This window comes from Varanus komodoensis, unplaced genomic scaffold, assembly GCF_004798865.1.
Source record: "Varanus komodoensis strain SLA01 unplaced genomic scaffold, ASM479886v1 scaffold537, whole genome shotgun sequence".
Taxonomy (NCBI): Eukaryota; Metazoa; Chordata; class Lepidosauria; order Squamata; family Varanidae; genus Varanus; species Varanus komodoensis.
In genome coordinates, this window is record NW_025336138.1 from 1 (window position 1) to 24,366 (window position 24,366).

The following is a 24,366-nucleotide window of genomic DNA, read 5'->3' on the forward strand; positions in this document are numbered from 1 at the left end:
CCTTTCCCCTTTCCCCTTTCCCCTTCCTGGCCTGTGTACTGGAGTGAATATCCAATATGAGGAAATAGGTGCAGTTTCCCCCTCAGTGTTACTGCTCTGCTTTGAAATGCATGCACTTCCCTCTTCCTTTGTACTAATTTGCCACGCCCGACATCCCCCACACCCCAGCAATGTCCCTTTTGCTGTTTTGCCATGAGATCTCCTTATTTCCCCCCAATTACTCTCCCTTGAGGTCTGCACAATTTTTCCTTGACAACATTTGCATACATCTGGTGATTCTCCAGATGTGTAAATGTGGCAGCTGGGGGCCAGTGGAGGAAAATAATAAGCACAAAGGTTTGGGGGAAGCCAAAAGTGGAAAAGTGGCTTGCAGGAGAGGAACTTTAGGGGTGGATGTTCTTTAGTCGAACATGGAGCAGTCTTCAAAGTTCACTAGCAAGGAAAGCACTGAAGTCCAGGGTGAACTGGACAAGGTTATTTACAAAAGTGAGGAAACAGTGTGCTCGGTTAAACAGCAGGCGTGTCCTTGTGCAAGAGTGCAACATCTGGGCACAGGGAAATTACAAATGCATTGCCATGTTCACAAGAACTCCAAACTTAACTCCATTTGATGATCTGATCAGTAGCAGGAGAAATTGCAGCAGACAACTGCAGGAAGGGTGTTGTTGTCAGGAATACAAAATTAATTTTGTGCAAAAGGGGCCTGAGATACATGCCAGGAGCTGGAGGGAGGCCTGGGGGGTGCAGGGGGAGGGGGAAACAGTCCACAGCAAGTAATGGAGTGCCCAGTTACCTGTCAGGTGAATGAACAACCAACCAACCCATGATGGCTTCTCCCCAGGGTGACCAGCAGGTGAATCTGCCTGTAATGCCCAGCTCAAACATTTAGAATGAAAAACATGTAGGATGTTTCTGTTGCTGGCAATCTACCATAACTGATAAATTGTGGACCCTCCACTTTCAGAATTAGAGTACCTTTGAGTACCAGCCACGGAAGACAAAATGGAAGGGTAAATGTTGTATCTAAGTAACACAGCAGTAGAACCAGCTGCCTAGAGAGGTGGTGGGCTTTCCCAACCCAGAGACATTCAGAAAGAAATTGGGCAGCCCTCTGAGTGGGATGGTGTGACTTGTCCTGCAGCAGCAGGGGGTTGGACCCGGTGGCCTTCATGGCTCTTCCAGCTCTACCATTCTATCATTCTGTGATTCTATGAGATGCACCATTCTTGACCCTTGCTTGTGAGTTTCCCAGAGGAGTCTGGATGACTGCTATGGAATGCTGGACAAAGGTGACTCTTGAATCCACCTGGAGAACTCCAGATGGGAAAATCTTCCAGGGCGAAAAGCAGGAGGCATCCTTGCAGGCTCATCTTCATTTCAACGAGCTTTGCTTTGGACTTTTCTCTTTCTTTTAATGAAAGCCACATATCCATGCTACCGTTCAGCTCAAACATGTCTGTGCATCTGTGTGCTTAGCTAAGCCTTCCATAATGTGGTACTCTCCAGATCTGGACTACAGTTTCCATCATGCTCATCAATATAACTCATTAAGCATTAGATGTAGACTTGCTTGAGAGCCTCTCACTGTATAATAAATGTCTGAAAACTTAGGGCCAGGACAATCAAAGTGATTATAGCGCAAGCCTTACCTTTTAAAATGAGATTCTTGTTCAGGTTAATTGGGCAATTGATTAAACAAAAGGAACTCAATTGTGTGGTAAAGCATTTATTGTCTACAGCCCATAGCCAACTATAAAAAGAAAAGTGTGTGTATGTTGGGCAAAACTTATGTTATGCACACATAAACACATCTTATAAGACATACCATGCCTATATTTGCATGGATTAGAGAAATGCACACAAAATATGCACACTTATTTGTGTCACCATTTACAAAAAATGGAAATAGTTGCACAAGCAGAAAGGAGCAACCTTAATGTTAGAAGAGTGAGAAATGGTGCAGACGCGAGCTTTGGGGATCTTCCACCCCTGCCAAGGATGGAAATCTGCCCTCGGTTGGAGCCCCTTCTTGATGGAGGGAAACAAAACTGAAATCCATGGAGGACCATGCCTAAAAATACTAAATATTATATGGTAGATGTTCCATCCGCAACCTTGAGAAAGGGGCGCTTTCTTTCTGAAGTAATACTAAATATTAATGCTGATAATTTTTCTCCTTTTTATGCTTATAAAAATAAAGACAAAGTTAAATAGTGCCCGCAAGAGGGGGCAATCTTTAATTATTTTGCAGCGCCTGCCTTGTCTTGCCTCCAAAAGTCCTGGATAGCCCTGGAATAATCCAAATATGATCCTATGTCTGGATTATTTGGGGGGGGGTGGCTCCAGCTACCTAAATCTGCCCCTCAATGTTGCCTAAAGGCCAGGTAGATAAGCTACCAAGGCTATGAGTTTTTCTAGAGAAATTCTGCCTCTCAAGTGTTGCTGGAATCAGGTCTTCAAGTCCTGCTGCCACAAATGGGGCGGCACAGTCAGCAAGGTCTTCCTGAGTTGGGCTGTTCCAACCAGCAAGTTGGTTCCCATGTGACGGCTGACATTTGAGTCTGCTGGTTTTAATCCATGCTTCCATCCAAACCTGGCAAGCAGTGAAACCTTTAGCAACTGCATGGGAAGAGGACTGCACAGCATGTTAAAAGAGGACACATACCTTCTCTATAGGGCCAGGGTAACATTGCACCTCTGCTCGCCTGCATGAAATTGTTGGCTAAACAGAAACCCTAGAAAAGACCTTGCGTATATGAAGATCTGTTCTGGGGGGAATTCTGTCTGGATAGATTATTCTTCCGGGCTGAGTCTGCTTTGGCTTTGCTTCTCCTGGCTGCTGCTTTTCTCCCCTTCCTGGCCCAAGGGAAAGCAGGACCTCAATCCATCTCAGTCACATAGAAAGACTGTGGGATGGAAAAGTCGCCATACATTTTCATAGCCAGTCATATTGGGTGATGTGATGATGCAACCTAGAGCAATGCCATCCAGCCAATCAGGAATCACATCCTGGAAAGATGGTGGTGTTAATGCCATGTAGCCAATCTGCCCTCAGCACCTGAGGACATCGCTGTGGGCTGGGAGGTCACCCCAGAATCGAAATGTGGGGGCTGCACTTCGGGGGAGGTGCTGAGAAAGCGGGAGGTGTCTTGTTATTATTTTGTGGAACGGGTGATACACTTTTCACAACATGTGAGAAGCTCCAGTGCAGCCCATGGTCTGTCTCACATCTTAGCCGTTCCCCCACTGCCACTGCCCCGGCATGCCTCCCAGCCATGACTCCCTCTTCTTTTAACCTTTTTTTTTTCTGTGTGGCCAGGAGAACTTATCTACATTATGGACTAATGAGCTGTAAAATTACAGTTTAAAAATAAATCCATTTCTGTAAGATATTAAAATGCTCCAGAGAGAGAGAGAGAGAGAGAGAGAGAGAGAGAAACCCCAATGTTTTTGCAACAGATTAGATAGCTCAAAACCTGACATGACCCCTTTCCCTTCCAGGGTCCAGCTCTACTAAAAGTCTCCATTTCAATCAGAGATTGTTGGGTCTCTTTTCAATTACAGGAACTTAAGTGCAAATAGATTGCCTTGGAACATGTGCAGAGTGCTCCCCCCACCACCACTGTGCATATTCAGACTACTCTCACTCCTGTATTAGCAGTTCTGCATATTCCCCTGCTTCCTCCTTGGACATCCTGCTGAACTGTGCAGGCCCAACCCTGCTGAGCGTGATAGTGCTTGACATTAATGCTCCCTGCTTCCTGGTGAGCTGCTAAGTCCTGCAGTCAAATCTCGACTCCACAGTAACTCACTCTATGTTATCACAATCCCACCACATATGTTTGCAAGTTCCAATCCCTTTCCCACATCTCCAACATATGTTAAAGTATTTATCATCAATTTGATTTAACTTAACTGGTGTTTAATACCATCTCCATATCACTGGTACCAAAAGCTAGAGTGGGGGCTGAATAAAAAATTAAACTGAATGAAACACTGGGAGTATCTAAAGTGTTTCCCAAGACTGATTGATTGATTTGATGATACTGCTTTGATGATACTGCTTTGAAAAGTTTGACAACTGCCAATGCATTTATTTTCTTTTCAAAATGACCCTCTCACAATAGCAGATCCTTTGATTTCCATCAGATGGAGGCAGGCTCTCAAACAACTAGAACACTGGCTAGAAAAGCTGTTTTTCTGTCACCATAGTGAGAACAATTTCTGCCTGCTAGTTCCCCTCTACTCAGCACTGGATAGGTCTCATCTGGAGTCCTGTGTCCAGTTCTGGGCACCACAGTTGAAGAAAGACGCAGGCAAGCTGGGAGGGGTTCAGAGGAGGGCAACAAGGGTGATCCGGGGACTGGAAACAAAGCCCTGTGGGGAGAAGTTGAATGAACTGGGCATGTTTAGCCTCAAGAAGAGAAGATCTGGGGGGAGATACGTATGATAGCACTCTTCAAGTACTTGGAACGTTGTCACAAAGAGGAAGGCCAGGATCCCTTTTCAGTCATCCCAGAGTGCAGGACACGGAATAACGGGCTCAAGCTAGAAGATGGCAGGTTCCAGCTAGACATCAGGAGGAACTTTCTGACAGTGAGAGCAGTACGGCAATGGACCCAATGAGCTGGGGGGGGGGGGGTCCTGGGCTCTCCCACACTGAGGCATTCACGAGGCAGCTGGACAGCCATGTGAGGGGGTGGTTTAACCTGGGGTCCTGGCCCTCTCAGCCCCTTCCAACTCGAGTATTCTATGATTCTATGAAAATAGTTTTCTATAGTTAGAAAAATACTTGATCTTCATACCAGTGCCCTTGGCCATAAGTCTTTCAGGCTGAAAAATGGGTTCTTTACCAGATGAAGAAGATGGCAAACTTTGTGGTTCAGGGATTTGCACTGTCTGGTCAGTTGTGCTGTGTGCTGTTGTGGTGCTTTTTATCAGTACTTTTGATCCACCTAACTGCCAGTTTTCACTGGGCAGACTATGAGTTGCTCTCCTCCACAAGCTCCCAGAACAGATCTGCCTTTGAACTGTGACTCTCTCCTGCATGTCTTCATCCACAGGTGTCTTCTTCACTTTCCACACCTTCCACTTGGAGAGCGGCCACGACTACCTGCTGATCACTGAGAATGGCAGCTTTAGCCAGCCCCTGAAGCAGCTCACTGGCTCTCGGCTGCCTGCCTCTTTCAGTGCTGGCCTCTTTGGGAACTTCTCTGCTCAAATCCGCTTCATCTCAGACTTCTCCATTTCGTATGAGGGCTTCAACATCACCTTTTCAGGTAGGACCTGGGACCTGGAGAGTGCCTCCAAGCGTGCAAAGGTTACTTTTCGAGACTCACTGAGCAAGAAGAATCCGCCTCTGCCACCTGAGGCTGGGAACAGCATTGGGACAAGGCCTAGTGCAATCTCTCCCTCCAGCATCTGCAGGCTTCTCACACTCAGCTCAGTCTTAAAGCAAGCTGAGCCTAGGGCAAGTCCTAAATGAGTTCCCAGCTATATCAAAAACTCAGCATGCTTTAGGCAACAGAACAGAAGTGCATGTGAGTCAGTTTCAACCAAAATAGCCAAGGATGGATCTGTGAGGAGATCTGCTTTCCCCAGAACGGAGAGCCATAATTCACTGGCTCTGACTGCATGTCACAGTAACGCCTGTTCTTTAATTAATACTGAGGACCTGTGAATATAACAGTGTGCTGGCGCACGCTGGCTGATGGGCCCCGCTGCAGCCCAAGGGGGGTCCCCCATCTCTGGATCGCTTGTGCACCATGCCAGGAATCCAGCTTGCCTCGTCTCAGACTGGAGTCCAGCATTTAATCATGCCACCGTTGTGCAGCTGCTTCTGCTTGCAGAGGAAGCAACTGGGCAAGGTGAACCTGCTGCTCTGGGAATAGCCCCTTTCTTAAAGAAAAATATGGGTTATGCAGACAGGTAAGTTGAGCGCTGCATTTTTAAGGAAAATCCAGACGGTGGCTGACCCATGGTATTCCACCATTTTTTCTCTGTAATGCCCATCTTTTTCAGACATAATTTGTTGCAAATCATTAACAATAATTTTCAATTAACAATAATTGCAGCACCAACCTGTCCATTGTGGCCTGATTAACTGCTATTTTGCTTGGTCAGAGCTGCCTGTTGTTGCAGGTTTCCTCTCTTCATCCGTGTCAGCTGCTCATTAATGTTTTTATATTATTCTTATGATCGCAGTTGCATATTGTTTAATTTAAAAACCTGTTTTCTAAAGCCTAGAAGTAAGAGATTACATGAGCAGAAGCTGCCTGAAATGAAAGAGCCTGGGAGGAATCTTCTAATTAAAAGAACAGTTGCAGTAAGAAGTAGATCTTTACTATAAAAGACTAGGACTATCTTCTGAGTAAAGATGTGGGACAGGACTGGCAGCATGTAGATTGGATGCAGCTAGTCTGTCCTCTTGCTGTGCCACCCAATTTTGCTTGCCTTCAGGCTGAATTCATTGTTTCTAAGCATCTACAGTCACTGGCTGCCGAAATTCACCAGCAACCTGCCCCCGCCCCCCCAAATGGTTGCTTCCAATATACCAACAGTAGCAGAACGGCAGACCCACAGGAGGGTTTGGGTGGGGGGGGACAAAAAATGTCCTCCCAGGTCCCTTGAACTTGCTCACTCCTGTTGTAGGAAGAGCTGGCCTGTGAAGATAAGGATGGGGAAATTGGTGCAATGTTATGTACTGGGCGAAGTCAGGGTTTTGCTTCTGGTTCCAGCTGATTCTGGGAAAGCAGCACCTTGGCTGTGATGGGAAAACGAGGCATGGCTCTAACTCCATAACAGAGCACATGACTGGGGAAGGGCTGACCCTGAAACCCCCAGCAAGCCCCTCGGCAGGTAGAGAATGGCACTGCTGTTTACAAACAATTCAAAACTGGCCAGCCTGCCCACGGTCCCAAAAGCGAACAGGAGTACAAACAGTCAAAAGCTGTTTGCAAACTACTGAAATTGCATTTGCAAAGTGTGTGCTTAAAAAGCCTCACTTTTTCAAATGCATAGTTAAGGGTGCAATGAATTGGGATCCTTAAGCCTCCCAGGGCATCCTGTGCCATCCAGGGCCATCTCCCCACTGCCGGTCCTGCCCCGTGGCACCTCAGAAGGTAAGGGAAGGGGGCTGGGGTGCCTCCAGCACACCTTGTGTCTCGGGGGCTCTTGTCTCCTCCGCTCCCCATGCCTTCTACCCTGTCTTTGAGGTTGCTTGCAGCCAGCGGGCTTCTTTCCACGGCAGCGGCAAGTGAGGGAGGTAGACCCAGCTACTCCGAAGTCACCAGCCTTGAACTGGGGAACCTAAGGAACCCCGTGGCCCCTCGATGCTCTCTAGCAGCCGTAAGATCACTCTGGAAGAAATGCAGCCTTAAAGATGGACACACTTTTGTAATTTTGCATTGTCTTGCTTTATCCAATGTGGGGAACAGGCTCCCCTTAAAAAGCTCCCTTTCATTTTTTCCCATCTTCATGCTTTAGTAAACCGAGCAAACTGGGGGAAAGAGTCACAGGCGAGCATAGGGGCAAACCCAGCTGAGCTTTGAACCGAGGTTCGGAGAACGTCTGCCAGCGAGACCATCTCCCCTCCCAAGAGCCACTCCGCCAGCCAGCAGAGGGGCATGTGAGGAATCCATTTGTGAGGCTGGAATGCACTGGATTCCTTGGGCTCGGCTGCCACGGCTCCAGTCCGCTTCACCCCAGCCACAAGCCCACAGTCCAGTCAAGCAGCCCCAGGGCTTGCACGGCACTGAGCAGGAGCGGCGCCTCGCACAGATGCTTGCACAAGTGGCGCCCCACTTTGCTCGCGCCGCTGCACATGATGTGGAAAAACCAAGGGCTCCCCCAGGGATTTACAGGCTCCCTCCCCCTCACCTGCCTGAGACAAGGCTGAGAATAATTGCAAGTCTGTGAATGCTTGAGGGACGGATCCCAGACAGCTTTGTCGCAACACTAGCATGGACACTGCTGAGCCGGATGGACTGACAGCCTGGCCCGGCATGCAACGAAGCGCTGCACTTTCCCACTAAATCAGTAGAGGAGCTGGCACTGTGTTCTCATTAGTGTCTTCCGCCTCCGGGGACATGTCCTCAGTCAGTTGGCAAAGCTATTTGTGGATAGCCATGGCCTCTGTTTGCAGGTGTGGACAGTTAGGACTGGGGGGAAAATGTCCTGCGCATGGAGAACGCTGTGTTGGGGGCGGGGGAGAGAGAGAGTTGTGTGTGATAGATTCTATGCAGTGTACAGAATAATGGGCTCAAGCTGTAGGACGCCAGATTTGGGCTGGACATCAGGAAAAGCTTCCTGACTATTAGGGGATACCATCTGGGGAGCAATGGGCCCACTGACCCCGGGAAGTCATGGGTTCTCCCACACGGAAGTATGACACAGACCTCTGTTCGGGATGCTTTAACCTGGAGTCCTGTGCTGAGCAGCGGGGCTGGATCTGGTGGTCTTTTTGGCCTCTTCCAGCTCTACTCTCCTGTGATTCTATGTATAAAGACTCGGTCACGTGAGCCCCGCTGCTGCTCGGGGAGGTGCAGTCCAGCTGCAGAGTTCTGCCTCAGTGAAGCCTGGGCATAGGCCCGGAGGGAGCAAACCTCGTGGGCTGCTGGTGATGCCACGGCTGTTTGTGCTTGCCTGCCAGAGTATGACCTGGAGCCCTGTGACGAGCCGGAGGTGCCGGCCCACAGCATCCGCAAGGGCCTCCAGTTCGGCGTGGGGGATGTCCTGACCTTCTCCTGCTTCCCTGGGTACCGCCTGGAGGGCGTCTCGCGCATAACCTGCCTGGGTGGTAGACGGCGTGTGTGGAGTTCGCCTCTGCCAAGGTGTGTTGGTAGGTGGTCACGTGCTTTAATTTTGCTTGGGCAAACTACCGTATTGTAATGTGATATGGGCAAGCAGCTGGCCCTCAGTGGGGTTGTGGGCTTTGCTGTTCCCCCTGAGTCGGGGGCATAAGGGCAAGGATGAATGAAGAGGGGGGAAAGGATGGGTGAAGGAAGAGCAGCAAGAATTGGCATTATTTGCGACAACTCCATGCTGGCTTGCAACATTACACAAATACAGCACTACAGGTGCACCGATATGGAGGTTATTTAAGTGGAGACCCCTTCTGACATGCAATGTTTCTATGTTTCTCTATACACACAAATCATGGTTCGTTCAAACCAGTGTGTGCAAGCCAGCTTCCAACCACAGTGGCAAATGCTGGTTTGAAACCATAGTTGGTATTTGCATATATTTACAGGGAACACTGCATAATAATTAGTTTCAAAAAGGAAGGATTGTGGGGGAGGGGGGAGGGAAGGGGAGGGGATGCCTAGATCCACTGAGCATTCCCAGTGTATTAGGCACGGATGGAGATCAGGAGCATCAACTCTACACAGCATCTTAGTGGGGGGAAATAGCTGCCATGTCTGATAGATGCAGGGAAAATTATATGCTGAGATCAAAAATTGGTATCCCAGAGCATGCATGGCTGCAGAAATGAGCAGCAAAGCATTGGAATACAAAAGCTGGTAGTTTTTCTGTTCCGCAAGATCCAGCGCTAAATATGCCACCTTCACTTAGCGATTGTGCTGCTCTGGTCAAGCAGGAGCCCCACAAGCTCCATGGATGTGCAAGTGCTCAGAAAGTAGAATGGCATTCCTCAAAGAGGGAGTCCCCAAGGCCACCCATCATGGGGCACCCTCCCGTGACGATATGGGCCCAAACAGTGGCATGAGCATGCAGTGATTGATCTGCAGCCTGTGGTAGAAAGCTGGGGGGGGGTCGGACCCCACTTTGGTTTGTGGCACGCTTTGCCCCTCAGGGACTTCAGGGGGACATGCAGGGAGAGACTTGGGATGCGCAAGGACTCCATAGGCACCCTGGGCCTGGGTTCCCTGAATGCCACTCCCTAGCCAGCATCTGCAGTGCACTCACCAGGAATCAAGGCCATCCCCATGCAAGAGGGGCCCCTTCCCTGTGAGTGACCCCCCCCCCAGGAAGGGCAGCAGGCACGCCTGCTCGTGGACCCCTTTTTCTGTGCCCTGCAGCTGCTTCTGACGAGGAAGGTGACTGGTTGTACAGCCACGGGCCTCTCAATGTCCGTGGGCTTCCTCCTGTCTCGGCTTGCTCTGAAGTCCATGAGGCTAGAAGGATGGATTCGGGAAGGCTCTGTCCCAGCCCCAGGAAAGACCACTTGCTGCTACAGGGAGGGAGTGACGGCATGGAGACCGAGAAGGGTTCAGCTCAGTTCAGGAAGGGAGCTGAGCTCGCATGCTGAAGCGCTACTTACCAGCAATGAGGGCAGTGTCTCAAAAATGAGGCCCTGAAGTTGGTGCAGGACAATGGAAGGGAGGCCACCCTGAGCAAGGAGAGTTAGCAGGTGCCGCTGCAAAACTCAGGAGGAGGCCGAGGAAGTGAAGCCCCAGTTTAACGCAAGGTTTGGCTAGTTGCTCAAGTCTCTGAAGACACCCAAGGCTGTCTTTGGTGTGTGCCCTGCCTGCTTGTGGTAGCACAGTTTCGGATTTCATCCTTTCTCTGTAGTCATACAACTGTCTTCACTGTGGCTGGGAATAACCCAAAGCTCCTGCCATGCCCAAATCCGGGCCACCGAAAGAAGTGCCTTTTTGTATACTGCAGAGGGAGATGGCACCATGCTTGGAGCACGTTCTGCACCTGCAGAGCTTCACCGCTGGGTATCAGGGCTGTTGCTGGGGCTCAGGAGAGCTTCTCGGAGTTGAGCAATGGTCTAACTCAGCTCAGGGAATCTCTGTCTATATTTGGGTTCATTCATTTCGCATTGACTGGCAGGGAGGTGAAAGACCAAGCAGGACAGCTTGGATGGAAACTGCTGAGTCTCTCAGCATTTGGAGACCTTCCAGGATGAACGGCACTGGTGGAGCGGTTTTCTCTGCAGACCCTTTTCTGCTGGTGTCACAGGATTTTTGTCCACTGGATGACATGGATGGACCAATTAGAAGATGGTTCTTCATCTCTTTCAGACTATTGTTCATGAACCAGCTTTGTTTCATGAAATCAGGCCTTTGTTTTATTGCATGGCACCATTCTAAGGAGTGGTTTAAACCACTGAGCCACTGGGGTTGTCCCTCAAAAGATCAGCAGTTTGAATCTGTGCGATGGGGTGACTCCCATTGCTTTGTCCCAGTTCCTGCCGTCCTAGCAGTTCGAAAGGATGCAAATGCAAGTAGATAAATAGGTACCACTTTGGTGGGAAGGTAACAGTGCCCTGTGTGCAAAAGTGCTGGGTCATGCCAGCCACATGACCACGGAAGCACCTTCAGACAACACTGGGTCTTTGGCTTACAAATGGAAATGAGCACCGACCCCTAGAGTCAGATCCACCTGGACTTAATGTCATGGGAAAGCATTTACTTTTACCTTCTTACCATACTATGAAGACAAATAGTCCCACCCAGAAATATTGTATAGGTTGCTCAGATGAGTCTAGGGCACCTTCTTCAGCTTGGCCACAAGATCTGGAAAGCAGCATGCTATTTGGGAGACTTGGGGGGTTCAAATTTCTAGGGATAATCAAAGAAGGCAGGATTAAACTGGAATGATGATGCACCAGGTAAAACAGCAGAAGGTGGGGACAGACCGTAGTTCCCTTGAGGAGCACCTGCTTTACCTGAAGAAGGTCACAGGTTTGACCTCCAGCTAGAAGATTTAGGAAACACTGATGGAAAAAACCTCTGCAGCAAAATCCTGGGTGTTTCTGTCATTTATTGTAATTGAGCAAGCTGAATTAAATGGCTTTTAATCCAGGTGAGATTACGGCAACCCCAGTTGTTCATCTGGGCTACAGGCCTGCAGCGCATTGGACTGTCCTGAGTTCCCTCTTCAAGATGTCAGTTATGGCCAAAAAGGGGGTATTTGGTTCTCTGCTGATATTTCACCTCTAGAAATTTAAGGGACAGTCCTGATCCCCACACACAGCACATTTGTCCCAATTTCCCCTTTATTTCTCTGTCACAAAAGTTTCAATGTCATTTCTGCTGGCTCCAAGATGCTCTCTGTGTGTGTGCGTGTGTGTGTGAGTGAGTGTGCAGACACGGCCAACGTTTCACATTGTACAAGCAAACACTGATAGATAACAAAGTGTGTGGTTATGCTCTTTATCAGTGTCACGTCCTATAAATGTTAAAATTCAATCACTCTACATCTCTCTATAGCTGAATGTGGCTCCTCCGTCACAGGAACTCAAGGTGTTTTGTTGTCCCCAAACTATCCACTTAACTACAACAACAACCACGAGTGCATCTACTCCATCCAGACACAGCCAGGAAAAGGAATCCAGCTGAAGGCCCGGGCTTTCAACCTGGAGGCCCGGGATGTCCTCAAGGTAATGGCTAAAGATCTGGTGTTGGAGGAGAGGTTCCCTGGGAGGTTAAGCCAACAGCACGCTGGGCAATCAGTTCACCTCCACTGGCTGAATTTCAGACAGAATTTGCAAGCTCATCACGTGAAAAGCCACACTCAGAGTACACTTCACCAACTGCACATAGGCCTCTTGATGGGTGGCAGCCCAGATTTTCTCAAACTTGTCAGAGAAAGTTGGATCTTTTTTGTTTTCGGTGAAACGCTCTTGGAAGCATAAAAGGGCCAATCTCTTGGGATGTCTCATCTACTTAAAGGGATCACTTTACGTGGTGGAGCCGAGTTCCTGTCTTTTGTTCCCAAGCTAAAGAAGTCATGTAGGTCTCCCGTGGGTTTCTCATCTTGGCACTGGGGATTGGAGCACAGCTGACGGCTATGTACCTTCAACCCAACCTGGAATATCAAGTGCTCTGTTTCTTCCTTTCCTTTCCTTTCCTTTCCTTTCCTTTCCTTTCCTTTCCTTTCCTTTGCAGAGCAGTGCATGCCCGTGCGTCCTCTCCCCTCTTGTTTTCTCCTGTACTTCATCCTCTTCCTCAGAACAAAACAAAAAAGCAAAAAGCAAAACCCTCAAACTCAAAAATGGAGACCTGCCATTGATCACTGACTGGTTTACTGCCAGGACTCCAACTTTTAAGTAATGATCAACCTGTGTATTTAAGGAAGGTTTTCGTCAACTAAGTGCACATGATCCATCTGTGACTCCATTCTATTTTTCATAGAAGCACATATACAAATCTGCCCGCTGTCACCTTAACAGTGAGAATTCCCTTTGGCCTCCTGGCAGGAAGAAGGCCTCCCCCGAGACGTAACACATTTCCTTCAAAGCAACTGCCATAGTTATCAGGGCGCGTATAACGATCTAGAGGCTTTGAGAATTCCTGAAGGAGCCACAAAGGAGGTTTGCCTGCCAGTTATTGGTGGCATTGGCCAGCTGGGCTTCTCAGCCAGGCCAGTGAGAGTGCTTTGAAGGCCAGAGAATGCTCAGGATGTTTCGTACGCTGGCCCTCTAGCATCCTCCCAGTGGAGGGCCCTTTGTTTCCTCCTCTGAGGTCATTTTTCTGCCTTTGGGGGGCTGCATCAGCTGTGAGAGGGTAGGGGAAAGGGCTGGTCACCAACTCCCCTACTGAGGCCTGGGTGCTGACTCCACTCTCAGGCAGCTTATCCCGAGTGATCCTTGGGAGGGCGATGTACTCTTAATAGATTAAGAGGGAGATAAGCATGTGGTGCCCTTTAGAGACTTTGGACTGCAGCCAGAGTACCGAAAGCCAGCCTGGCATGGTCGGGCTGGAACTCCGGAACTTCTGGACCTCATTTAGCTGCAAAGCTCTGGGTGACTTTGAACCAGTCACAGACTCTCAGCCAGGCCTACCTCTCAGGGTGATTGTGCAAATAAAATGGAGAGGAGGTGGAGGATTTTATAAGCTGCCTTGGGCTTCTTGTAGGAAAACACCCAGGACAGAAACCTGATAATAAATAAATAAAATCACAGAATAGTAGAGTACAAAGTCCAACTCTCTGCTGAGTGCAGAACTCCCAGTTAAAGCGTCCCTTCCAGATGGCTGTGCAGCTGCATCTGAGATGCTTCCAGTGTGGGAGAGCCCAGGAGCTCCTCAGGTCACTGGTTCCATTGCCGTGCTGCTCTGACAGCCAAGGAGGGTCCTGATGTCCAGCCAGGAACTGGCTTCCTGGGCCTTGAGCCCACCACTCCATGTCCTCTAGCCTGGCACACTTGAGAAGAAATCCTGCCCCCTCCATTGAACGCACTTGCAAACAAACCCACATCAGCCTCAGCCAGCACGGGCAATTTCAAAAATCATTCGTTTAACATTATTTTTAGGTAAAACCATCTCCCAAAAGCATGCAGGATAAGAGCCATCCAAAAATATACAAATAACTAATAGTACAATTAAATACAATTGTACAAAAAGTGCAATTTGTAAAAACAAATTGGGCATTCTGAGAAATATAAAATAGCAACAGTTTTGCTGCCCACACTAAACGGAAACAGACATAAATCATCCAGTGCCAGTCTGTTTCACAGGGAATGTATCTGAGAAATCAGAAGAGTGAACATTTCGTCCAGCCCTAATTTCTACCATGCCACCCATGAATGCACTGACTCAATCACGCCGCACAGCCAGGAAAGACAAAAGCTGAGCGCAGCTCTTGTGCGGAAGAGGGGGGAGCTGGGCCAAGGCAGCGCAACACCTGGGGTGAGAACAGCTGAGAGGAGCCCACCCAATCGGTGATCCCTTCTCTGTTTTCCAGATCTATGATGGCAGCAACAATTCCGCCCGCCTCTTGGGCTCCTTCAGCCAAACAGAGATGTTGGGCCTCACCGTTAACAGCACCTCCAGCACCATGTGGCTGGAATTCATCACGGACAGCAACACCACCAGCGAAGGCTTTGAACTGCAGTTTTCTAGTAAGTCCCAGAGACTGGTTAACTGACGCCTTGCGATCAGGGAACTGTGGGAATGTTGGTTTGGTTTGCCAGTTTGGAATGACTGATTTCTGGCCCAGTTGCAAAGCAGCAATTGGAAGTGGCTGATTTGGTGTGGAGTTCTGGATTTCCAGCTCTATGACACAGCACAATGTGCACACTTAAAAAGATAAAATAAAAAATACTGTGAAGAGAATTTTCGCAAAACATGTGATTTGCACAAGCCGGAAGGCAACTACTATGTCGTTCTAGTGAAGGGCTAGTTATCCAGAATCCAGGGTGGGGACTCCGATTCCAAACCCGTCCGTCCCTGAAAGTGAGCGCAAGCTTGTCTCTACCAAATACACTCACAAAATATCAAACACTTGTGTGCAATTTGACATTGTTTCCAAACTTTGCTGCTGCTTATCAGTTTTCTTGGTTGACTGAATCGACCTCACTTTCCTCTGTGGAGGAAATGCATGCAAATTGGGGGAGATTTGTGTAAATCTCCCAATGGACCACTGCTCATACCGTGCAAGTTTTCTGTTTGCACACAGTGCGCAATCGTCCAAACAAATTTCAGACCATTCTGGCAATAATGAATATTGGTCCTTTGCACATTTCTCCTCTTGAAAGGAGATCTTTTTAGTGTATTGCTAACAACTGTGTAAATCAGCGCTGAAGAAATGAGTGTTAGGCAAAAACTAGCATGCAGGCCTGGAGAAGATGGAGATCAAAGTAACCGAAACTCATTGGAAGACCGGGCTTCCGCTTTCTTTGTGCTGGGTAACTTAGAAAGTAGCTCTTCGGGCGCTTCTGAATGTGAGCAGTCTTCTTTCTGCCATTCTGGTCAGCTCATGCTCAGCCTCAAATGGCCTCTCCATTTAGGATCCCTCCAAATAATCCTAGCACAGATAAAGCAAAACCCCCTCCATCTTTTCCTTCTTAAAGAATTTTCTACTGCAAGGAAAGAGATGGAAGGAGCCAAGGGGAACATGAGAAGGTTCCAAGGGGAAGACATCTTCAAGCAGAGCCCCACAAAACCTCACGAGCGGAGCATGATAAATCCTGTTCCAACACTAGCATTGCTAGTGTTGCACCCACAGCCACATGCACCTCCTTTTCTTCCTCTGACTGTGATTCTCCTTGGTGGTTTTGTTATGTACGAGCTCTTTCCAGTGTTGTTCTCAAAAGGTTATGCCATTTCAGCATTTTATCTTTGAAGGTGGCAGGGGTCGGGGAGGAATATGAGTCCCTGGAGATGAACGGCCACCATTGGGCCGTGGGAACTCATAACCTAGCCCAGAGCTCACAGCTTTGGTTCCCAGCACAGACCCTAATCCCAAGGCCCCCCTGGCCCACGTCCCAGGGTGGTCTTTTCTCTCGAGCTGTGGGCACAAGCAAGAGCTCTGTAAATACCTCCCAGGTGAAAGTAGAAATAAGGATTCTCTGGAGCTTTCTCCTCGGGGCGCTTCAGGTTTGGTGCTGCTTGAGCAAGGTGAAACACCAGCAAAAGGGAGTGCGCTTCTGAGGGGCACATGGAGAAGACTGCCCGCCTGCTAGACCTCTCTTCCACCTCATGCTGGTTAATGAGCACTCTGTTTGTGCACGGGAGCAATTAGGCAGGCAGAGGTAACGCCACAGGCCCAGCTGCTTGCAATATGCCCTCTTTTAAAAGACCACTGAAAACAAGCTCCTCCTACTGCACAGGAATGAAAGTTTGCAAGCACTAAAGAGCAAGAGGGGTGTGCTTCTGGTCATATACAGAGTGAAACCATAAGCAAAGATTAGGTGACAAGATTTTAGAAAATAAGCACCAAATATTGCTAGTTTGGTCATATTATTTATAGGGAGGGTGTCAGAAATGTATATACATCTTAAGAAAGGAAAAACAGTATTAAAAACTGCTGCCTGGTGACGCTAGCATTCATTCAATTAACATCATCTTTTGAGCGAACGCCATACTACACATTGCTACCATGATTCAATTCAACTTCCAAAAACAATACATAGATAACATCTCTTAAAATGTGCATACGTTTTTTGCCCCCCTCCCCCTGTATTCCGCCTTTATTCCTTCCAAGGAACTCAAGGCAACTTACATAATTCTCCTCTTCCTCTCATGCTTGTCCTCATGACAACAGTCCTGTGAGGTAGGCTGGACCAAGAGGGTGTGCCTGGCCCCAAGCCACCCAGCTGGCTCCATGGCTGAGTGGGGACTCAGTCCCCGGGTGCTGAGTCCGATCCTGCGCTCTTGACCTCTACAACACCCTGCCCCCTCCCCACCCGCCATTTGTGCAGGTAGCAGGAAAGGGGCAGCTGGAAGCAAGATGTTTGCAGTGGACGGGTTAGAAAAGCATTTAATGAATAAAGAAGCAATAACCGTGCCTGCCCGGCCAACTGACCACGATGCAGCCATGACCGCCCAAGCACCTGTGGCCTGAGGGTGGCAGCGAGCAAGGGGTGCCATGGGGTGGGCCTCAGGGGCACCCACTCCGAGGCTCACAGCCAGGTCGTCGTTCCCAGAGCCGGCAGCTGTCCTTTCCTGTGCCTTCAGGCTTTGAGCTGATCAAGTGTGAGGATCCCAGCGTGCCGCAGTTCGGCTACAAGGTGCGTGATGAGGGGCACTTTGCGGGCAGCACCGTCTCTTTCAACTGCGATCCCGGCTACACACTGCGGGGGAGCCCCGTGCTGACCTGCTTGACCGGGGAGCGCCGCACCTGGGACCAGCCACTCCCCATCTGCGTAGGTATGACTCTCCCTTCCTTATGCCCCATAGGCCACTTCTGCCAACAGGGGGCAGTTGGCTGAAAAGACAAGCTGGCTTAGGAAAACATGGCTTGTTCCACCCTGAATACAAAATGGTTCTAGAGACACCTTGCTCTGGGAGCTGGGGCTCTGAGCCCTCCTTCCTCTGCTCAGTCAAAGGAGCAAGACCTTCGGTTTGCACCTGAGCTCAGGTCTCAAGGAGCCTGAGGGGCAGAACACCTTTTCCAAGGATGGACTTGGAACAGCTTCAGCAAGCAGCCTAAAGACGGGGTGAGCCAAGTGCAGGAGCAGCCGAGCAAACCGTGAGGATTGAGAATGACCGCAGCTTTGTCTGGTTCAGCTGTGGCTCCACTTCCTTTCCCAATGACCTGCAGGTTAACCAGCCAATCCATAGAAGTAGGTCTGCTTGTCTAGTTTGCTGCCCAGCAAAGATGCAACTTGCACCCTCCTTTTGCCGCAGCCCCTTCTTCAAAGCCTGGCTGTGGCCGTGCACTTGCGAGCGTCTTTTTCGGATTCCATCCGTGTTTCCACAACTGCCCCCACTAGACGCATGCACACAAGTCTGCGTGCATGGCTTTGCCTTTGCTTTGCTTACGGCAAATATAGCAGCAATAGCAGGACCATTTAGGAGTTGGCTACTAAGGTTTCAAGAAGGACCTGCTCCGCTTTGGCAGAAATGAGGCAGTCTAACACTTGTGCCCACATACCATATAGCTATGTGAGGGGCTGTCACATGGAGGTGAGTCAAAACCTGTTTTCCCCTGCAAAGGAGGGCAGGACGCGCTCCAACAGAGGGAGCCAAGGTTCCATTTGGATGCCAGGAAGCACTTCCTGACAGTTAGGATCCCTGGGGTATCGAATGGGCTTCCAGGGAGGTCGTTGAGGCCCCATCGGTGCGGGTGTTCAAGGATAGGCTGGATGTGCACATGGTGGGCATGTCGTGAGCGGAACCGGCTGGAGCCGGGGGTCAGACTAGATGGCCTGGGAGACCCCTTCTGACTCACTCTGTTTCTGTGTTTCTATTGTCCAAAGCCTGCTCTAAAGTGCACTGATAATTGTATTTGTACAGAGGACATTAGTATCTGCAGCACAGAACTACTCAGGACTAGTAACAGGTTAGGGTATCTTTACTGTACTGCTGAACTGACACTTCTGAGAATAATTTCTCTGAGGTTTTTTTCTCACCACGGCTTTAGCAAAGGAAGGCCACTGTACAGAGTCTTCTCCAAACATTCTCCATCATTGGTAGGGGATGTCTGCTGCCATCCCCATCCCATTTCTCCGGGATCTTTATGTTTGCAGCATCGTGGAGAATGGAAACCAGGTAGTCAGACTGAGATGCACACGGACAAGCAGCTGGGGAGGGTGAAAAGGAGGAGCAATCGGGGGGGGGGCTGGTCAGTGGGGTCCTGCTGGGACTTGGACTCTTGACATTTGCCCACCCATCCCTGCCTTTGACCTCAGCCCTCTTCCCAGTGCAAATCAATTCAGAAATGGGATAGAATAGACTTCTGGGTGAAGTAGGACCAGGCTCTTCCCTGTAAGAATACCTTTCGGCACCCTTGTCTTGATGATGATGTTCTCTATGGGTCTAGTTCCTGGAGTCCTGGATCCTCTCAACCTACTGTCCAGAAACAAGCAAGTGGCCCAGGAAAGCCCCCACCCCAAGGAGAAAGAAGCCACAGCCCCCTGGGCCTGCAAAACACAGTTTGCTGAATGGCGTTTGTGTTTCTTCCAGCCGAGTGTGGGGGCACCATCAGGGGTGAGTCTGCCGGAAGGATCTTGTCTCCAGGCTATCCAACTCCCTATGACCACAACCTCAACTGCATCTGGACTATTGAGGCAGAGGCTGGCTGCACAATAGGGTAAGTTTCCCCAGCCATAGACTGGGGCTGACCCCATTACCACCACCGTCCCCAAAAGGCACGCTCATGTGGCAAGTTAGGACCACCAGCTTATACTGTACGTGCAAGTACACCAGCCATGTTTGTACTCTGCAACTAGAAACTAAGGAAAAGGATATGGAGGCCTGTGCCGAAAGAACCCAAAGGGTCTGGCAGGAAAAGCTGAGTTGTGCAACCTGTGAAAATTACGCATACTGGTCACATTTGCATGATTTCTCTTGCTTTGCATAATTTATTTTGAAGTGTTTACTATTTTGCATCATCAGGGGAAGGTTTAGAAAAATAGGGCCTCAGGCTTCCTAATCAGTAAATTAATCAACTAAACTCTTGTAGAAAAATCTGGTTGATGGATCAATGGCAGTTGGGTGGCTTTCCTCAATGAAGCTGTGAGTTAATGACATACTTATTGATTCCTCTGCATTTAAGGTTGGTTTTTATGACTTGCTGCAATGGAAAACTGGGAAAAGAAAACATGTGCCAGATTCTGCAGTATGGTTACTATAGGTTCTTTCTTGAAAAGCTCACTGTAGCTTTGGTGGCTTTTTCTGGTCCAGGTGCCAGGCAGAGCCAAACCTGCTTGGCATCAAGAATGCATATACATAACATGGATTGGTTTCCAAATTAGTGGATGCTTCCCTTGCAGGATTTATGGGGGAGAAACCAAATGGAAGCTTGTAGGCTCCGACACAAACTGATTGTGACCACCACGGCAGCAGGCTCCAAATGCCTTGAGCATGCAAGTAGGGGTGCAATCTAAAGCACCCACACCAAGTTGGGGGTGGCACCTTATGGATCGGCATGAATAAAACTGGTGTGTGCTAACTGATAGATGCAGATGTCAGTTTAGAAATGAGTGTCTGGACTTAAATAGAAATGCAGTCTCTCTCACCATAGTGTTGAATGTTGTGGCCAGGGAATCTGTGTCTCGGCCTGTTTGCTCGCCCGTCCACCTGCAAAGTACTGATGGGCTACACTTCTTAGCCCCTTGACCTTTCGACTGGAAGTGGACAGGACTGACCTTCAAACACAGGCTGGTCTCCCGGCAGATCATGCCAAGCAGGGGCCTGCGTCCCATGTCTGTGCCCTTCTCCAGTCCAGTTTAATTCTCATTCTGGAGCCCAAGGAAGGAAATGGACTGCAGAATGGCTCCTGTACCACTGTGGTGCTTCATTTCTCACATGTCCACCTTTGCTATGTGGCGGCAGCTGGCTGTACCAGGAGTAATGTTTGATAGGGTAGCTAAGATCATACCATCACTACTACCTTTCCCATTAAAACCACGACAACAACAAAAACCACCTTTGGATCTTTTTCCTCCTCTTCAGTGTCTCTATGTTCCAACATTTGTTGTTCAGTCGCAAAGTCATGTCTGACTCTTCATGACCCCATGGACAACATTCCTCCAGGCTCCCCTGTCCAAGCTCTCCTCTCACCATCCCTTGGAGTCCACCCAACCCCACACCCACCACCCCAGTGACCCCATCCAGCCACCTCAGCCTCTGCCATCCCCTTCTCCTTTTGCCTTCAATTGTTCCCAGCATCAGTGAGTCCTTCCTTCTCCTTAGGCAGCCAAAGTATTTGAACTTCATCTTCGGAATTTGTCCTTCTAAAGAACAGTCAGGGTTGATTTCCTTTAAGATTGACTGATTTGATTTATTTGCAGTCCAAGGGACTCTCAGGAGTCTTCTCCAACATCACAATTCAAAAGCATCAATTCTTTGGCACTCAGCTTTCCTTAAGGTCCAGCTCTCACAGCCATACAACTGAGAAAACCATAGCTTTGACTATATGAACTTTTTGTTCCAACATTTAGAGACCCTCAAAATGCATGTGCGCGCACACACACACACACCCTACTTCCAAGCCTCTTGTATTTTCTGCACCTGTTACCCTTTGACACAGTATGAAAACGGTCTAAAGGAATGGGGAAAAAGATTATTTCTTTCGGGGTTTCTGTGCACTTCCTGACAATGGTTTCATCCCATAGTATCTTGCTTCCCTAGAACTTCAGGGGATGGTCCAGACACTGTCGTTTTCTGTTCATATTCCTCCCAAATTTTATCACCACTTTGTCCATCTTTTCACTTGCCAGAAGAAGAAATCAGCCAAGAAGCAAATGCCACAGTTGGTTGGATTAGGGACCTTCCATCTGAAAGCACCTTTCTTTGTACCATTTCACTTAGGCAGCAGAAAATGCCACAGATTTTCCATGAACTCCCTTCAGCACCAACATTTATGATTTTAATTAATATTCCCAAAGTGAGCATTCTGGCAAAATGTGCTTTATTGAAAGTAAGGAAAGGAGGTTTTGAAAAGAAAGTGAGATCTTATTGAAAGCTCAGTGGTGAGAAAGTCAAGCCATTTGCTCTTGCCACAACCCAATATTGCTTTATTAAACTTTTTACATATTAACTCAATCGTTATTACATTACATTTCTATTCCACCCATAGCCAATGCTGTCTGGGTGGTTCACCCATCCAGATTTCAGCCAGACCTGACCCTGCTTAGTTTCCAAGAGCCGGCAGGATCAGGCCCTTCAGGCTGTGCAGAAGCTTTGCAGTCATGTTTGTTTCTCCAAGAGTACTCTCTAAGGGGTGCTGGCCAAAATGGCCTTTGCCAGTTTTGTGGCCACATTCAGAAGTGGAGCCATTTCCACAATTTGGGGGCATGGACTATGGTTGGGGGTGCTGGGAGTTGTAGTCCAAAATATCTGGGAAGTGCCACATTAGGGAATGCCGTTCAGACAGCTAGAATAGACTAGCACCTCGGTTATGTCAGAGCTGTGGGTTTCCTTCCCAATGTTGTGCTAGGATCTTTAAAAAGCCTAGGAAGAATATCAACTAACAGTGATGGCTCATTCTTCAAAGCACAACATATTTGAACATTTTTTTAAAAAGTTTGATTCCATCTCCAATAGAAACATTTGTGCTAATACAAACATAGCAGGGGAATGAATATGAACAAAGAGTGATGCCCTCTTGAAGAAAGAGTTGATTAATAACTGTGCCTTCGTCAGACACAGACAATGTGCCACCATTATCTTAAAGATGGACTTAAAATATTAAAAGCTCCACCCTGCTGCCTTCTGCTAAGTAGGTGGAGAGGTAGCCAGGGAAATGGCAAGAATACAGAAAGGAGGAAAAGGGAGAAGCAGACTTGAGAAAGCTGACTGTTTTTCACACTGCTGACTCCTTCCATGCTTTGTCAAAAAATACTACCTGTGAATTGAATCCATGTGCCAGTCCACTTATTCCTCTCTCTCCATAACAACTATCTAATTTCCAGCAGCTGTGAACTGTGCCATTTTTCATGCTTTGCTTTCCTGGCGATCTTGCATTGCAATATCTCTGCTCTAGAGACAAAAACTGTACCTGTTTAGATAGCAAAAGAGATCCTGTGCTTGTTTAGACAGAAAAAGTCCTACAGCTTCCAGAATGCCGGCATCCGTAGGATGCTTTCTGTCTGAGTATGCATTTGTTTGCACTGTAACTTGTTAAATGGCCATTACTTTTCCCACTGGGAGCTGGGAAGACTTTTGCAGAAGGATGGAGGGGGAGCTCAGCTGAAGAGTTCTCAGCCCCCTCACTGAACTCAGCCTCCCACGAGCCTTGGCATCCTTGCAGTGTTAAAGGAGATGATTGCTGTATTCTGCAGATCTAGCCTTACTGTATCTGTTCTTTCCCCACCCCACAATCCAGCCTCCACTTCATGGTTTTTCACACAGAAGAGTTCCATGATGTGCTCAGGATCTGGGATGGGCCAGTGGAGAAAGGGATTCTCCTGAAGGAGGTTAGTGGCTCTGCCATGCCCAGCGATGTCCACAGCACCTTCAACTCCGTGGTCCTGCAGTTCAGCACAGACTTCTTCACCAGCAAGCAGGGCTTTGCAATCCAGTTTTCAGGTGGGTCTAATGAGAAGCGCTGGTCCTTTGGAGGTGGGAAGGCCTGGAGAGCGTAGCAATGCTCATTAATGCTCATTCTAACTCATTAATCTCTGAATTGCACATGCGTGGCTTGCTGGGAGCAGGATCTGGGTGGCAAAATTGCCTTTCGCTGCACCTTAGCATGTCCTTCTGGCAAAACACGGTGAGGTGTGGGTGGACGGCATCTGCATCCAATGGCCTCTTTGAACGAGAGCATCATCCATCCGCAGCGCACCGCATTATTGTCAATGGGTCCATAACCTGCCCCATCAGGTGGCATGAATGAGCAGAGTTGGATCGGGGCGGCCATTTTCCTTAAAGCGCTGGCAGGTGAGGCTCCTGCCAGGTTAGCCATGGGTGGCCTGGCAATGGAGGCCTGGCTCGACTTCCTCAGCAGCGGGGACAAGTCCCCTCTCTCCTGCTTTGTCTTACTCAGAGGGAGGGGAAGGCACACACCTTATTTTCCTTCAAGCGGGTCTTCAAGAAGCCACCCCCCACCCTGCAGTGGAGGGCAGGATGTGCTGCAATGGAGCTCAGATCAGGGAACCAAGACTTAGAAGCACTTCCAGATGGTTAGAACCCCTCGGGTCTGGAATGGGCTTCCCCAGGAGGTGGTTGTGGCCCCATCGATGGGGGTGTTCAAGGATAGGCTGGGCATGCACATGGTGGGCATGTCATGAGTGGAGCTGGCTGGAGCCAGGGGTCAGACTAGATGGCCTGGGAGACCCCTTCTGACTTGCTCTGTTTCTATGTTTCCATATGTTGGTGGGATGCCATTGCTCCTTTGCTGTTTGAGTTTTAATTGATTTCTTTTATGCTATGTTTTCAGAAGATGTTGCTGTTGATCTATATTTTATTCTTTATTATCCACCTTGAGCATCACTTTGGTGGGAAAGGTCAATGTTAAATTCATAAAAGAATAAATAATGTATTTTTCCATGTATAAGACACTACTTTT

The 24,366-nt window shown here is 48.7% G+C and overlaps 1 protein-coding gene across 1 annotated transcript; it reads left to right on the plus strand.

Annotated features, from left to right (window-relative positions):
- Nucleotides 1-410: 410 nt before the first annotated feature.
- Nucleotides 411-23,387, plus strand: LOC123032353 (CUB and sushi domain-containing protein 2-like; the record flags this gene model as incomplete). Its single annotated transcript, XM_044448161.1, has 8 exons — nucleotides 411-486; nucleotides 5,064-5,279; nucleotides 8,651-8,839; nucleotides 12,183-12,352; nucleotides 14,656-14,812; nucleotides 17,370-17,561; nucleotides 19,320-19,446; nucleotides 23,185-23,387. Coding segments are annotated over exons 1-8 (1,330 nt in total), but the record flags the coding sequence as incomplete, so codon positions are not given.
- Between the last annotated feature and the right edge of the window lie 979 nt (nucleotides 23,388-24,366).